This window comes from Nelumbo nucifera, chromosome 3 (genome assembly GCF_055504915.1).
Source record: "Nelumbo nucifera cultivar China Antique chromosome 3, China Antique-T2T, whole genome shotgun sequence".
Classification (NCBI taxonomy): domain Eukaryota; kingdom Viridiplantae; phylum Streptophyta; class Magnoliopsida; order Proteales; family Nelumbonaceae; genus Nelumbo; species Nelumbo nucifera.
Window position 1 is genome coordinate 43215662 of NC_142651.1, and position 16975 is coordinate 43232636.

The 16975-nt window shown below is 38.8% G+C and overlaps 1 protein-coding gene across 1 annotated transcript in view; it reads right to left on the bottom strand.

Annotated features, from left to right (window-relative positions):
• Window positions 1-397: 397 nt before the first annotated feature.
• The window catches only part of LOC104612908 (mediator of RNA polymerase II transcription subunit-like protein), a 34182-nt gene continuing 17604 nt past the window's right edge, over window positions 398-16975 (bottom strand). Inside the window, exon 2 of the mRNA XM_010280569.3 lies at window positions 398-1405. Coding sequence (XP_010278871.1) covers window positions 763-1405 — 643 coding nt within the window. The 3' untranslated portion in view covers window positions 398-762. The remainder of the gene's footprint in view (window positions 1406-16975) is intronic.

Sequence of the window (16975 nt, forward strand, 5' to 3'; positions counted from 1 at the left end):
AAACTCATAAACCCTTGTTGACAAAATCCTCAGGTTGGATTGGATTTGGATTTTCTAAATTATAAATGGCAATGATTACGCCTGTTTCAATTATAAATAGACTCAAATAATAAATATACGTCAATTTATAGTAATCAACCCAAAACGTTTTAGGAACAGATGATACCAAACACAACCCAAACCCAAAGGATAATGGTATTGTTCATAGAGGATGGGTTAGGACGTTAAGTTCGATAATCCTATTCTAAAGAGTCAGGTTCAACACATTCCTAACCCAAGCCATTTACATCCTACACATGGATGATGGACCCCACAAATTAGGCTGACATGTATTTTGAAATGATTGGGCCAACGCCTGACAAGGTTATAGGATTTTCCAGCTAACATACAAATCACGAACTGTGAAGCTAGCATGAAATAATGAATTAGAGGGAGGAATTTCAGCAGTGGCCACTGGCCAGTACAGTAAATAGGTCAGTCAGACCTCAGACGTTCCTGAGTTCAGCAATGCTTTAAAAGATCACATCTTTGGCGGAACACATCACAATCAAATTGTGGATCAGAAACTCACCACATGATCAGATGCATTGCTTCCGGTTCAGGTGGGAATTTCGTCAATTTCCACCACATCAAAGATGCATCTGATATCACAAAATGCCATTAGTACTATGATAAACCATACATGTTAAGGAATTTTTCTCTTCTCATTACTAAGCATACAGACACATTATCCACTGAGGTTCAATCGCCCCAACTTCGTTGTTACCTCGTGTTCAAATCGAACTCCCCAACTTCCCTCCATTCATCTTGCATTCCTGTCTCTCCATTTTCAGGCTCATTCTCGTCATTGAGAAAATCTTCAGACGGTTCTTCATCTTCTCTCTGAGTATTTCCCCATCCATGCATCATCTCATCCACGTTACCCTGTTCCTGCCCAACCATGTCATGGCCAACTGAACCCTCGTCCACTTGAGACCCTGCAGCACTTCCCCGCATTGGACCACGTGCCATCATCTCAGCATGGGCTTGTGCCTCCACACGAGCTTGCTCTGCCTGAGCCATTGCTGCCATCCGCAGCTTCGCTTCTGCAGCTTCTCGACCAGCCTTCTCCCTGGATTCAATTTCTGCCCTTAACTCTAGCAGGGCTTGTTTCTCATCTTGAAGGAGAGCCTGCTCAATCATCAGCCTCTCCTCTGAACGGAACTCCCCTAAAGCCCGTTTCCGAGATATTATATTGAACGCAAGGACTTGTTTCTCAAAAGTGTTTGTGAACTCTGCAACCTTTGTTGCAATGTTGTAGTCCCACTGCTGCGATCGTGAGGGCATCTGACCTGTTGTGTCAGAATCAAGGATCCTGTCATCTTCTTCAGCTTCATAATCTGCCACAACATGGTAAGGTAGTAGCCTGCATAAATGTATGAAACAAATGAGTAAACAGCTAGATGAGTATATTAATATGAATGTGCAAATTACTGCAACATGCTATGAAGCGTTTCAGACCATGAAAAATACAAAGAATGGGCGGTTGTAAAAATAATCATAATCATACTCCAGAGTTTATCCATGCAATCAATGCCAAATCAAGAGAGGTAGGGTAAAATGATGCAGTTAGACATCCAAGTAGGTTTCTGCGGACGCCGGATCTTCTAAACTTGGGTGTGCACTACAAATCAAAAGTAGAAATATCTTCCACACAGGAAATCAGGAGAACAAACCAAACGTACAAGCGGATGGATCTTCCATTAAGCATTCCATTCGGCCACCCCTCTTTTTTTTTAATTTTCATTTTTTATTTTAAACTTCAGTGAAACAAATTGAGAGAAGAAATAAAGAGAAATCCTTAATCAACCAAACATTTATCCCTCTCATCCCTTTTCTCAGAGATGCCACTGCATCCCCCACCAACACCATTCTTGTGTTTGTCAACACTGGAGCTGAAGAAGACAATTCTTCAGCCATTTTCTTCTTCAGATTGCTGCATCTCCCATCATGGTATTCCTCCTCCCTTGAGTGAATGCTAGCATGAATGTAAGCCTAAATCAACACCATTCTCCTCACCAAATAGTTACCCAAACCCGACGCCCACCATAGTAGAGCATTATCTTGTGGTTAGGTTGTAGGCACAGAAAAGCTATCCTTCTATGGGGGTGATTAAATATTGATACAAATTATGGAATGCAGAGAGGTTTCCTTCCACCAGTTTGTATGTCAATTAGATTCTTTTAGACTTCAGTAGATTGTAAAAAGAAGGGTTTAAGGGGGACAAGTTACAATTTATTACTATATTCTACAATCACGTGTTCATAGTCATTTTGATATTCTCTACATTCTAATATCTGGCTCATGTACCTCATTGTTGTTGAAGCAGGGAAACAGACAATATTTGCCTTTTTTCAGCAACAAATTGTACAAGTGATGACTTATTTACACAATATACAGGCAGGATGTTTTGCAGAAGCTTCTCAACATTTTCAAATTGCATTCTGGTAGAAGAAGAAAACATGCAGGCCATAGTTGTCAAGGCAACGCGTACGCCTAGAAGAAAAAAACTCGCCTCACCCAACCGCCAAGCAGTTTTGTGTACTGTGTTATAAAATACTTTAATATTTTTTATTTTTTGACATTATAATTATAAAATATACATGGTTCAAAGTATCGATATACCTCTGTATCAGCAGAGGTGTATCGGTACTTATAATGATCCTCCCCCTATTTTTTTATTCTTTTGGTTTTCAGTTTCACATTTAAATATAACTATATATATTATTTAAAAAAATGGGTTCCCGAAAACACCTATAAAACAGGTGCATCGGGACCCCAAAGATACAATACAATACGCCCGTTACGGGGTGTATCTTATCGAAATTTTCTTGATTGAACCCTCAAAATTTTAAAAACCTGAACCAATAAGCAAGGGAAGAAATTAAAATTGTCTAATCAACACATTTTCTTCTTCCACATCTTCTTCCACCTTTTCTTTTCTTCTTTTCCTATAACAAAAGTAGGGATTCAGCGCCTATATTTTTTTTTTTTAATTTTCTTTCCTTTCTTTTTTTTTTCTTCTCATAAAATGTTGATTTTCTAGACTTAACATGAAATGTGTACTTCTCTTATGAAAACTACGGATAATTATTTAGGGAAGATGGTTATGAAACCCAGGGAAATACCTTAGGATATATGGTTTTACTTAAAAAAAATCCATCGCCTAGGTGACAAGGCACCCCCGTCACCTAGCCTCGCCTTTGCGCCTTGAAAACTATGATGCAGGCAAAAAAACACCAAGGCATCTACAAGAAAAAGTAAAAAAGATTGAAAGTATAAAATTAAAAAAGAGGGACAGAGGACTTAACGGCCCTTCCATCCACTCATACATTTAGCCTTCTGATTTCATGTATAGAGGATGTGGCCGGTTTTTATTGGTAGTACACACCCAAGTATATGAGCATAAGTGTAGGAGATCCAGGCTCATTTCTGCCAATGTTTTAAGCAACAGAAGACATGCCACCATCCTGAGGCATGAGGTGTAAACCAGAACACAAGAGGCATAAGCCTCCTGACCATATCTTTTTTAATTGATAAATAATTAAAAATAAAATAAGATACAGAGGCAAAAGAATATATGAGTTCAACCATGAATACTTTCACTTCCTACAAGGTAATTCACAAATAAAAAAATTGCATGGTCAGAATTTTCACAAATTTGCAAAACAGAAAATTAGCACAATTTTGAGGCAAAGGACAATGACAATTAGCATGTTTTTTAATGGCAAGTAACTTTAAGTAATTTACATAACAGCATGTAATTTTATGCAGTTAGCAAATTTTTTAAAGCAGTTACCAAATAATAACAAGCATCCCAAGCAGTTGGATGCAGTTTGAGTAATCCTGAACTATCAGGTATAACTATCAAGCCCACCTCTTTTTCTTTTGATAAATAACAATAATATTTCATTAAAATTTAACTCCTCACTTCCCATCAAGGTGGCAGAAAATCTAAAGAGTACAAAGCAGGCTCCAAAAAACATGGAGCTTAAAGACATAAATACAGATCTTTACAAATCACAACCTAGACATCCGACTGCATTTATTCCCTTGCAACCCCTGCCCTTGCGAATGAGTCTGCCAAAGCAATTGCACTTCTAAGTAGCTATTTGAAAGATCCATTCAAGTTGGTACCAAGAATTTGTACCTGTCAAACCATCGGCCTGAATTTCCAGGGATCTCCTCTTGTGTTCTTACCCAGCAGATTATGGTTTTGCATCTCCCACGCATGCACTTGGCCCAGGTGAGGTGCAAGCCCTGAAATGCGCCTAGGCGCATCTTTTAAATCATTGTCCCACGCAGCCAATTTTCTCCCAAACCTCTCTACAATCCATCATCATCATCTAAGCAGTCCTAGTTGGTAAGATCGCCGCTTTGATGTAGCGGAGACCCAGGGATCAAATCCTATTGCCACCAAGGTTGGGAGGTTAAAGGGGATAGGGATGGGCTACCCCCACCGCAAGTTGTGTAGCCCCATTAAAAAAACACTATATAGGGTCAACTACCTGAATCTTGTTTCACCATTACGTTCTGTTTAGAACGAAAATACAAATTAAAGATCCATGACTATGGGAGTTTTACAAAAGTTTTAGTGCCAATTGCCAACCTAAGGCAACCCTCCTTTTTTATCTAGGTTAGGGACTGATGCTGTAAGACAAGAAGTTCACACTAGCAGAGTTGCATCTCTCAACAAGTACCTCCCGTCCTAAGATGAAAGCTCTCTTGGATTGCCTTCTAGTGGTAACCCTAACTACTTAATGGGCCACTCTTTAATCTCAAATCCCAATATACAAGCACACCAGTGTTTTAAAAGCACAAGGCGCAAGGGCCAATTTGCACCCAAGGCGCAAAGGCGCAAAAATACAAAAAATTGCTAAAAAATAAAAAAATGTCAGAAAATTCAACAAAATGCAAAAAATAAAAAATGTTAACCATAATATTAATAAGAAATATAAACTTAAATTTTCAAATTAATGGTTTAAAAAACCTATTATCTAAAATTAAAATACATATACATAACATGTAAAGCATATTCAAATGAAAAATTAAAAATAAAATCAAACATATAAAACATTTTCAAGCATGTAAAGCCCATAATCTCTTTTTTTCCACAATTGCATTACTTCAAGTAGCTAATGTGATGTAAAACATATTACACTCCTAATTCTACGAGTCGCCTTTGTGCCACGCCCCTCGAGGCAAGCCCAAACAAGTCCATGTTAGGGTCTTAAATTCTTAATTCTCACACAAAAAATAATGATTTCATAATTTTAATTGCCTTTTAAGAAGATATTTTATTAAGATGAATGAATGAACAACATTAGCAAATAGGGGGCTCTCGGAGCGTACAATTTTCAAAAGGCGTTTGATTCAAAAAAAGCAAAAAAGCGTACAATTTTCAAAAGGCGCACGCTTGGGCCAAGGCACAAGGCACATCAGGCGCAAGCCTAGGCACACTAGGCAAGCGCCTTTTGAAAATGTTGCACCTAGGACCTGAGTGAGGCGCCTACCCTCAAATGTGCCTCGCATGTGCACCTAGGCACGCCTTTTAAATCATTGAAGCACAATCCTCTAACTTTTTTCCATTGGAAATGGTAACTTCATTAATACCACTTAAGAATAACTTTCCATAATTAAGTACAAGTGTCAAGTCCTAAACAGGTGTTGAGTCCCTATTAATCTTTCTTACAAAACTGCCCAGAACATTCTCTCCCTCACAATCCCTTTTTTAGCCCATGTATCAGCTAAACCATTTTTTTTATAAATAAACTAAACCATTAGCTGATTTCCTTGTCCATTTGAAGCACACACCAATCTCCCTTGTTGTATTGAGGATTTCCGTAATGGGTTGGTTGTCTATACATCTAGGCTAGGCTCCCAACACCAGATTGCAGCTGCTCAATCAACAATTTAGAGTCTCCCTCTATCTCAATTTGGTGTAACCCCAACTGTTTGGCATATCTTACACCTTGAAGCAAGGCCATCACCTCCGCTCTCGATGAGTCCTCCACTACTATTGGCCCCAAAAACATAGCCATAATTCTACCATTTTCATCTCTGAATACTCCCCCTATACCTGAAGGGCCCAGGTTACCTCTAGAGCTCCCATCACAGTTAAATTTCACTCTTTGTTGTATTGGTGGGGACCACAATTCCTAAACAATATGTTTTATGGAAGTTGTAGCTGCCACCACTCCCCAATTCCTATAAATATATTCAGCTGGGAAGTCTTTAAACAAATCCAAAGTTTTCAACCATTGAATAGTCATAATGGTTATTGTTTTTACAATTTCCTCGGATTTCTCCACTCCTTTAAAAGATCCTATTGTTCCTTTGTTCCCAAGTTGACCATAAGATAGCAGCTCTAGTGACTCTCCACATTAATTTTCAACGTCTCTTCGGTTGCCTAAAAAAGCTTGGGCCAAAAAGGCTTGCCACATACAAGGGAGGTGTCCACTTGCAACCAGAGATAGAAGAGAACCAAGCCCAAATAAAGCACACAAATGGACAAGAAATTAATAGGTGTATGATCGCCTCGCCGCCCAAGCAAAGGATACAAACATGGGGTGATAGGCATAAATTTGGCCTTTTTCTTTACAACATATCTAAAGTATTGATTTTTTTGGAAAACCACCTACAAACAAAAGGCCCGAATTTTTGGGGGTACAGGCCGACACCAAACCTCCTTTGAAGGAAAGCACCTTGCAGGGTTTGTTGACTGAAAGTGGACGTCAAAGAGGAAAAGGTGAACATGCCAGATGGGGAAGGTTCCAAATTCTACTATCCAAAGAACTCTTACATCATGTACCCCTCTAAACTCTGCCAAGATTACCATGCCATTAGCAAACTAAAATTGAGAAACCACAAAGTTCTGCCTACACACTTTTCCTAGGGATACAACTTGGGTGGCCCAATCTGAGCCCACCCAAACAAATACATGTATGCATGCATTTTATTTATATAAAAATATCTTTTTAATTATATATACATGCACGTGCATAAAATATGTATAGGCCATAAAGCTCAATAAAAGATGGCTATACAAAAATATATTCATAAATTTTTGAAACCCAACCAAGCTGACCCAACTTGAGCTCGTGTCAAACCTGAGTTGGGTAAAGCTTGGGTTGGACTTGAGTTGATGAAAATGAGTTTGACCACGGGTGGGTCAGGTCTGAGCTTGAGGTTTGCACCTTTATTGTTGGATCTCAATTGACCCTCAACCCAACCCACCTCCCCACACACTTTAAAAAACAAGTTTCTGAATTGAATCTGAATGGTAACAAAACTTGATACAGCTTAAATGGACCCAACCATAGAACCTAAATGGATGTAAGAACCATTTGCATCAAAATAACCCTGGTGCTCAGTTAATATAAATTTACACTTTTCTTTTCTCAAAAAGAGTGGGAGGACAAATATATAGATTAATTTGATTAGTTGTCTTCCAGAGGAAGCTCAACTATTTATGCTAATAATAAATAGTGGAATAAAATAGATATATATATATATATACACACGAGGGCTAAAGGATGAGGATTATTTGAGATTAAGGGAAAATAACGGCTAGAGATAGGATTGTCCCTGTACATAGCCATTCACAAAATTCTTTGGGATTTTAGAAGCAATGATGGTAACTAAAATACTTTCATGAAGTAATCCATAATTTTCTTCCTATTTTTTCATTTATATGTTAACTAAAAAAAGGCAGCCCAGTGCACAATAATTCCACCAATGTGGGGTCTGGGAAGGGACAGATGTACACAACCTTACCCCTACACATACAAGAGGTTGTTTCCAAGATTTGAACCCTGGTCAGATCCTGACCAAAACTAAGTTACTTTAATGTTAACTATAATTATTAATTTTCATTTATATGTTAATTATAATTATTAATTTAACTTAACCCCCCAGCAAACAATGAATAAGGTCCCTATGCACAAACTTGACCATAAACTAAGTTAATTGGCAAGTTTAATGACATGGAAACCCCTCATACAAGTAACATCTGTTATAGGAAAAACAAGGCAGGCTCCAAAAAGAAAGGCCCTAATAAAGTGTATGTGTTGGATAAACGAGAGAGATGATTTTAAGAAGATGAAAATAGATTGTGCCTTTACAAGAGAGGGGGAGGAAAAAGAGGAGACACAGGGGCAAGCTCTCATAACCATAATTTACTAATAACTTTTATTCATTAAATAAACACTAAATTTCAATGACTATTTATAGACTCAAACATAAAGGCTTGGATCCCATTTTATAGATTCCAATTTAGACTCAAAAATTAACTAAGTGCAATCCCTAATTGCTTTATTAATACCAACAATAACAGAATCGTAAAATCTATCTTACCTTACCTAGATACAGCAAGGACACAAATTGACAAGATGTTGGATCTAAACTTTAGATAAAAATTGAAGCATATGGCATGATATGACACCTATGTTCAACCAACCAGCTATCATTAATTAGAACCTCTAACAACCTTCTCATAACCCTACTACAACTAAACAAATCAAAAACTACTTCAAGATAGAATCCAAAAATAACAAAATCCCATCAAAGATTTGTACTCAAATCAATAAAGCAGCCACTAACTCCCTCTCAAAACAAATTGGACTTATAGGATTATGGTCTCATTGGGTAAAGAACTTAATAACCTATCTAATGACACCAAAATCAAGTAAAACTGACAAGTTATGACCTCTGAAATTTAGCCTAAAAGAGAAATAGCATGAACAAAACTTCAACATAACCCACTAACCCTATTGCTGCAAAGCCAAAAAATTAGAAAATAGATTTCAAAAACTCAAATTGACCAAAATTCAAATCACTCAAAATCATGAAATCGCCACTGATGCAGGAATTTGAAGATATTTGATTTCTTATACAATCTCTTTCCCTTTTCCATCTCTGCATCAGCTTATTCATTTCCCAATCATATATATTACAGTGATAAATCAGATCCAAAAGAAATGCATATATGTAATTTTAACACTAGTATCTACGCATATATGTATATACTAACACTAACATGATTAACGGGATTTACTAAATAGAAAATAAAAATAACTCCTCACCCCTTCAAGGAGGGCAAGAGAGTGTAGTCCAGACTCACAAACCAGAAAAGGCTGGATTAAAATAATATATAATGCTACCCTAAATTAGAAAGACCCAAGTAGAAGGTTTGTCTATTGACTTCCTCTCTTGTTAACTGATCTTGGGATCCACCAGAATAAGAATTCAGCCTTGTGAGAGCAGACAATAGGCCAAAGTTAGGATGCCCTTTGGGTCAGATGATTAAAATAATATACAATGCTACCCCGAATTAGAAATACCCAAGTAGAAAGTTTGCCTATTGACTTCCTCTCTTGTTATCTGACCTTGGGATCCACCAGAATAACAATTCAGCCTTGTGAGAGCAGACAATAAGCCAAAGTTGATGCCCTTTGGGTTGGACGATGAGAGGTAATTGTAGGTTTGACTGAAGGAATGTTCAATGGAATCAAGCTTCTTGGAAAGTGTTTGGTTGGACAGTTTGTTAACTCTGATCCAGATGTGGAAGAGGTGAGGTCTTGGGCATGACTGAATGGAAGCCATGTAGGTCCTTTCAGGTAAGAAAACTCAATACAGGTTTCTTTCTTTTCTGTTTTGGAAGTGAGGATGAAGCATTGGGCATTCTTAGTCGTGAACAAAATCAATCTTAATGCCCAGAACTTAGTTTGGGGAGTTGGAATCCATTAGTTGGGGCGTCAAGAAATTTGGGACCCTCAAGTTCGGTGTAGATAAATGTTTTCGGTATTCCCTTGTATGCCTGGTGTTTCCAGACATTTTTTGCTGTGGGATGCATGTGGGAGATTCAGGTCCATTGATCAAAGGACAATGTCATGGAAGAACCTTGTTGTGCGTATCCGGTAGAGGTGAAGGAAATTTACCAAGTGCCAACTTCTCTGTTGTTTCAGTTTGGTGGAGAACATCATGATTTGAGGTTAGTGGTTGAAGCACCATATCCAGCAAACTGACTTGAGGTGAAGACTTTGTCCAGTCGCAACGCAGGTAAGAGAAGATCTAGAAGAACAACCAAATGAGTATGGGAGATCCATAAATACGAGAGGTTTGGAACATATCCAGCAAGCTGGCTTGGAACATTGCAGTGTTCATGATTCAGATTTATCTTTGGTTGTTTATGACCAAAGGGCATCTAATAAAGCATCGGCTCAGGTGAGGGTCTGCAACTTGGGTGTGCCTTTGGATGTTGACACAGGGAGGGTTGATATGGAGGTGGTGGATGGGATGGGGAACATTGTGGTTAGATTAGAAGGATTAGTGGAAAAAGGTGAAATTTCAAGCGAAGTTGACACTGAAGTGGATATGCCAGTGAATGTGGAAGAAGTCTGCCAGTCTCAAAGTCCAGAGTCAAGTTTTATTCATTTCGATGTTGAGCAAGTGTTGACCGGAAGGATAGGAGTCTGGGCCGTAGGAAGAGGGAGGTAGAGGATGAGACAAGGCTGATTGTGGCACTGTCAGCACGATTGCTAAGAAATCTCGTGGATCATATAACTCTCATATAGTGCATGTGACTAAAGTCTTCTCACGATTGAAGGATTAGTGGGGGAAGGCCCTACGAACAAGTATAAAAGGATTTTTAAGAGGAGGGGGAAAAAGCCAAAGGTATTGATGTCTGAGGGAAGATGTAGGGAGGATCAAGTTCCTCCTAAAGCAAAAACTAACTCAGGGGCTTCTGCTTCAAAGGAGGAAAAAAAAAGGTAGATGGGCTTAATTCTGAGATGTTGAAGATCTTGTTAACAGAGATGTTGAGGTGGATAAGGGGCTTGGGTTGTTTTTTTGGGGAGAAGCGGAGTTTTCCAGGAAAGCTTTTAAGGAGTTTGAAAAGAGTAGGGAAGAGAGGTCAAAGAATTGATAGTCGGAGGTAGAGAAAGTTGGAATGAGGATGATTCAAGGCAGGAGGAAGTGTTTGAAAGGGAGGATTAGGGTGTCAAAGACAAGGGTTCGCAAGTTTCTTTTGCTGAAGTTTCACTTTGTGTTTTTAGTCTTGAAGATTCTATGCCATAGTGCTTGGTGTAACTGAATCTCTGTTTATTTTTAATTGGTTTTATTGCAGGGGTTTGTGGTTGGTAGACTTTCTTGTCATTAGTTTGGGTGGTCTTTGGTCATTTGTTTCTTCTCTCGGGTGATTTCTCATCACCTTCCTCTTGTACTTTCTTTTTTTGATTAATGAAATCATTTCTCTTTTATCCTTCAAAAAAAATGATCTCCAGTCCTTCCCTAATAAGATGCTTAATAATCCATGGGCCTTAGGTTGAGATGGCATCCAACTGATTACTGTTTAGAGTCCCCTTCTACATGAATTTTGTCCATTCCCAATGCAAAGCCAACCATCAGACTCTGCACTATAGATGTAATTTCTGCTCAAGAAGTTTTTAATCATCATCCTCTTTTTCCAATAATAGATACTATATGCATTATGAATTAAAGAAGGTAGGTAACAATCCAAGCTGATTGATCCTTGTGGGCGTAGTAGAAGTGCTAGTGTGCTGCCATACTAGAATCTTCAAGTTGCATTGTTTGAAAATTGAAGCGTCAGAAGATCACTTTATTTGATAAGAAAAGAACAAACTAAAACAAAAAAGGAATTACAACAAAGAAGGGAAGAGATATCATCAACAGCTCCATGTACTCAAAGGGTGGTGTTTGGAACTGTAGTGTTGTGTTTCTGTTTAGACTCCACATAAGCACCATGTGGGTGGTTTGACTTTTAACATACAAAAATCATATCTGGTTGGATAGATTTAACTTCAAATAGTTGTATCACTATTTGCATTGAGTTATGTGCGTGAGGGTGTTGGAGGAATGTCAAAAAGGCCTTTCTCCTAACAGGGGGGCATTTGCAATTTGATTGTCCTGTGTGACACCTAATGGCACCTATGTGTTCAAAATTACAATAAACTATCATGCATTGTGTTGTGTGCTAAAACATCTCATTTCCCCATTTACAATGTAATGATTTTTTGATTGATGATTTACAATGTAATGGTTCAAGTACAAACATTAAGACGTAAAACAATACTGTACCAAACACCATGTAATTATGTAAATTAGCCCAATCCAATAAACACCCTCATCATAATACCTCCCCTCAAAACGGATCCTTCCAATCAAATTCCTTTTCTATCCAGAACAAGACCATAATTCCTTGCTAATCAACTACCCTAGAAGAACAGTTGGGTACTTAATACCAAGATCACACCATTTCTCTCAAGGCATGCTAATTGGTGCTAGCTTGAGGGGGTGTTGGAATATTAATGATGGCATTAATGTAATTCCTTGAGCTACAGGAGTATCTTAGTGAATGTGTCATTAAAGCTCATCTTAACTAGTCCTTGGGATAGGGGCTTCATTCCTGCTGAACCAGGTATACTTTTGGATGGAAAAACTGCTCACCATTTTCCATTCATGATGGTTGAACCAATATATCCACAGATTGTTTATAGAACCTTTTTACATTTCCATTAGATCTGAATCCCTCTATCAGAATAAACACATGGGCAAGGTAATGAATCACTTGAATGCCACAAGACCATAGTTTTTTTCTTGAAGAAGAAGACCATAGCTTAAAGTTCTCCTTCCATAGGACCAGATGCCTAATACTTGTTTCAAGGGGCCAACACAAAATTCAAGGAAATTATCATCATCATCATCCAAGCCTTGTCATGGGGTTGGCTTATATATATAGATCAATAACCATGAATTTCATTAAGATTAAAGAAAAGGTATACATACAAGCAGAGGAAGGTAAGGTATCTTAACTCCCTTGCAAACAACAAAAAAATTACAGGATTAGAAATGAACCCAAAATCAAGAACCCCTGATCACCCCTTTGCTTTGCTAACCCATCCACAAATGAACTATGGTCTGTACCAACCATGAACTATGATATTAAGATCATGGTCAATGGACAAAAATATTCAGACATATGATATGAGTTTGAGACAGGCCAGACTTTTTTTTTTATATTTGAAAATGAATAGATTTTATTAGCAAAAGAAAGAAACTGTTACAAGCATACCAAGAGAGGCGCGAGGTGTAACCTCTCCCATTACAACTCTCAAAAAACTAGGAATTACAGCGCAGCCCAGTAAAGATGTTCCCTAGAAGCCCCTTGTTTGGTTAGGAAATCAGTCATTGCATTTTCCGACCTTCCCGCCCATTGTATTCTAATTGTCATATTCCTTGTTAGCCACTTGACTTTCTTTAAAAAGTCCCTGTAACACCAAGTAACCACCCCACTAGGCCACCACCACCTTGGAGTCTCCTATTATTATGTTGTCCACACCAAGTTGGTCTGCAACTTGGATCCCTTGGACAGCCACTAGCAACTCAACTCTAGTAGCATCTCCTATTCCTACAGGGCCAGAGAACAAAGAGATAATGTTACTGCCCTTATTTTTCAAAACCCCACCTATTACCAGACGAGCCTGGATTACCCTGACTACTTCCATCAAAATTCAGCTTTATGAATCCTTAAAGCTACATTAACCTTGTTCCTCCCAGTGGCACTATTACCAATGTATTACCCTTGTCAGTATACACTAAATTTCTAAGAGACTTCTTTTCTTTTTGGAAAAATCTGACACTCCTTTCTTTCCAAATAGTCCACAGAATAGCTGCTCTAAAGCACTTCCACATAATTCTCTCCCTTTTTCTGTAGGCCATATGCAAAGGTAGTTGGATTAAACAGCAGACTTACTTCCGTTGGCAGATTTCATCTGCACCCAAATAAAGCAAGAATCCAATTCCAAATAGCTACAGAAAAAGGACAAGATATTAATAAGTGATAGCAGTCCTCACCACTAGCTTTGCAAAGGATACACCAGGTAGAGGAAAGGCACAAGAAAGGTTGTTTCTTCTGCAAGTTATCCAAGGTGTTAACTTTCCCATAGAACACTCCTAACATAACACAAAAATTTTGGGGGGGATTGGCTTAACCAAACTTCCTTGACCAAGAAAACCCAAGGGGCAAAGTGTAAGCAAAGGGATTTAACAAAAGAAGCACAAGAGAAGGAACCCTTGTTATTATTTTGTTTTTGGATTAATAACTGGAACTTTTCATAAAGAAATATGCTTTAGATACAGAGGAGGGGAGCTACTATCTTAACTCCCCACGGGTGCCAAAAGCCACCCAAAAATTAAGTAAAAAATAGTTACAAATGAGCCCAGAAAACAGAATTCCTATTCACCCCTTGTCTAGCTAACCATCGGTAAATGAGTTTGCACTTCTCTTTACCCAAGTTCATTTTACTTCAATGCCCTTTGTTAGCCACTTAAACTTTCTCTTTTCATTGTTGTAATTACAAGGCCCACTCTAGTCTTCCTTCAACCAGCCCACAACTACCTCAGAATCTCCTTCTATGATCAGCTTACTGATATTCAGGTCTTTTGCTCTCTTTACCCCTTCCAAAGCTGCCAGAACCTCGCCCTAAGAGAGTCACCTACTCCAATTGGGCCTAAAAACAGAGCTATTACAATCCTTGCTCATTCTTTAATACTCCCCCAATTCTAGAGGGCCTTGGATTTCCAATACTACTACCATCAAAATTTAGCTTGATAAAGCAACTAGGAGGAGGAGTCCATAAAGAACTTGATGCCTTCTTAAACTGAACTTGCAACCTCTTTCCATTTTCTTAGCAAATCATCCACTGATAAATCTGTGAACAAATCTAGAGATTTCAGTCAGTGTACCACCCTTGTGTGGATCACTTCTAGCACATTTTCTAAGCTTCTTACCCTTCTTTTATCAATAACAGAACCAAATTCATTAATTAAAAAGGGGTATAATGGGTACAAGAACAGAAAGGGGAGAGAGATAAACTCTCTCAGCCCTCCCCAATAAAAGAGACTATTACAACATAGCCCAAAACAAACTATCCCTTCCCACCCCTTGTTTAGCAAGTGTGTCAGCAAATACAAGCTTCCCACCCTTATACAGGCAAGGATTTTTTTTTTTTTGAAACAGGTAAAGTATTGTATTGCATTAAAATATGAGAAAAATCAAGAAGCATCAGTCCATGTACAATGAGAGCCTGTACATTGGGAATATACAAAAAGATTCAACAAAAGAAAGGTCCAGCTTGTAAAAAAGAGAAAAGCTAGACACCCATGAACACCCTTTGTATACTTGACCAGGAACACAAAAAGTCTACAACCTTGTTTCTAACTGAAGTTACATCAGAATAATTGTTATCAAAGATTTGGTTGTTTCTTTCCTTCCAGAGAGCCCACAGGATGGCAGATGGAAAAATCCTCCAAAGCAGTTTGCCCCTAGCAATCAAACCCTTGAGGGACCACCCTTGCAGAAGTTGAAGAACTGATTCAGGTAAGCAGGATAAAAAGGTTATTGGAGGATTCAGAAGTCTCATTGCACAAGGGGCACAAGATATTAGAAAGAACCATCCCCCTTTTGAGCAGTCGATCAGTGGTAAGGCATTTACCAAGCACCGCAGTCCAAACCAGGAAGGCAACCTTGGATGGGGCATGTGAATTCCAGATCAAAGCCCAAGGGAAATCAATGTCCTCGCAAGACACCAAGTTGTTGTAGGACTAAGAAGAAAACTTGCCTGAGGAGCTCCAAGACCAGAATCTTTCATCTTCAGTCTGATGATTAGGCACAATGCTTTGAACAAGGCTTAACAGCTTAGTTAATGGGTCGATTTGCCAATCATCGAGATTTCCTCGAAAAGTGGAGCCCCAAACAACCTCCCCATTCATAGAGTCAAAACAGTCTTCAACCACAGCATCCTTATCAAGTGCAATATCAAAAAGATAAGGGAATCTCTCCTGTAGAGCCAGCTTCCCACACCACCGATCATGCCAGAATTTGAGGTGATTGATTACCTTTACCAACCTTGCACCTGATGCCCTTCAAGACATCAGGGAGAATAGAGGCTACATTGCTCCATAGAGCAAACCCCTTCGGGGATAGACCATGGCCTGAATCCCAACCAAGGTTTGTGAGCCCATATTTGTCTTCAATAATCCTTCTCCATAGGCTGTATCTCTCTTTGCTGAATCTCCAAAACCATTTACCCAGAAGAGCCTTATTAACCAATTTAATACTTCTGATGCCAAGGCCTCCAGATTTTCTAGGTTGTATCTCTCCAACACCATTTACCCAGAAGAGTCTTATTCACCAGATTGAATTTAAAATTGTTCCTCCATCCAGCCCACAGAAAGGCCCTCATTTCCTTCTCTAATATCCTTGCAACAGTTGTAGGAATTTGGAATAAAGACAAATAATAGATAGGGAGTGAGGACAAGACACTTTGGATCAAGGTCAGCTTACCTCCTTTCGACAGGTATTTAGATTTCCACGGGGACAATTTCTTGTCAAATCTTTCAAAAACAGGGTCCCAGATCCTCTTAGAACTGCACCTAGCACCCAGAGGTTGGCCAAGATAAGTGGAGGGCAGCTTCCTTAACTTGCAGCCTAGAATGTTAACCAAAATGGGATCAGGGAAACCTTCTTCAGTCTTCATTAGCTCACTCTTGGAGAGGTTGATCTTGAGGCCTGAGACAGCTTCAAACCATCTTAGAATGTAAACCAAAATGGGATAATGGAATCCTTCTTCAGTCTTCATTATTAGCTCACTCTTGGAGAGGCTGATCTTGAGGCCTAGGACAGCATCAAACCATCTTAGAACAGAGCCTAGAGAAATCAACTGATCAGCTGAAGAGTCACAAAAGAAGATGGTATCATCAACAAACTGGAGCAAGGGGTTTGATCTCTTCCCACCCTAGCTTTAAACCCTTGAATAAGACCTCTAGCTGCTGTTTGACAAGTGAGCTTACTTAGGCTTCCATAATTATATTGAAGAGGAAAGGGGACAGAGGATCCCCTTGCCTTAAACCTCTTGAA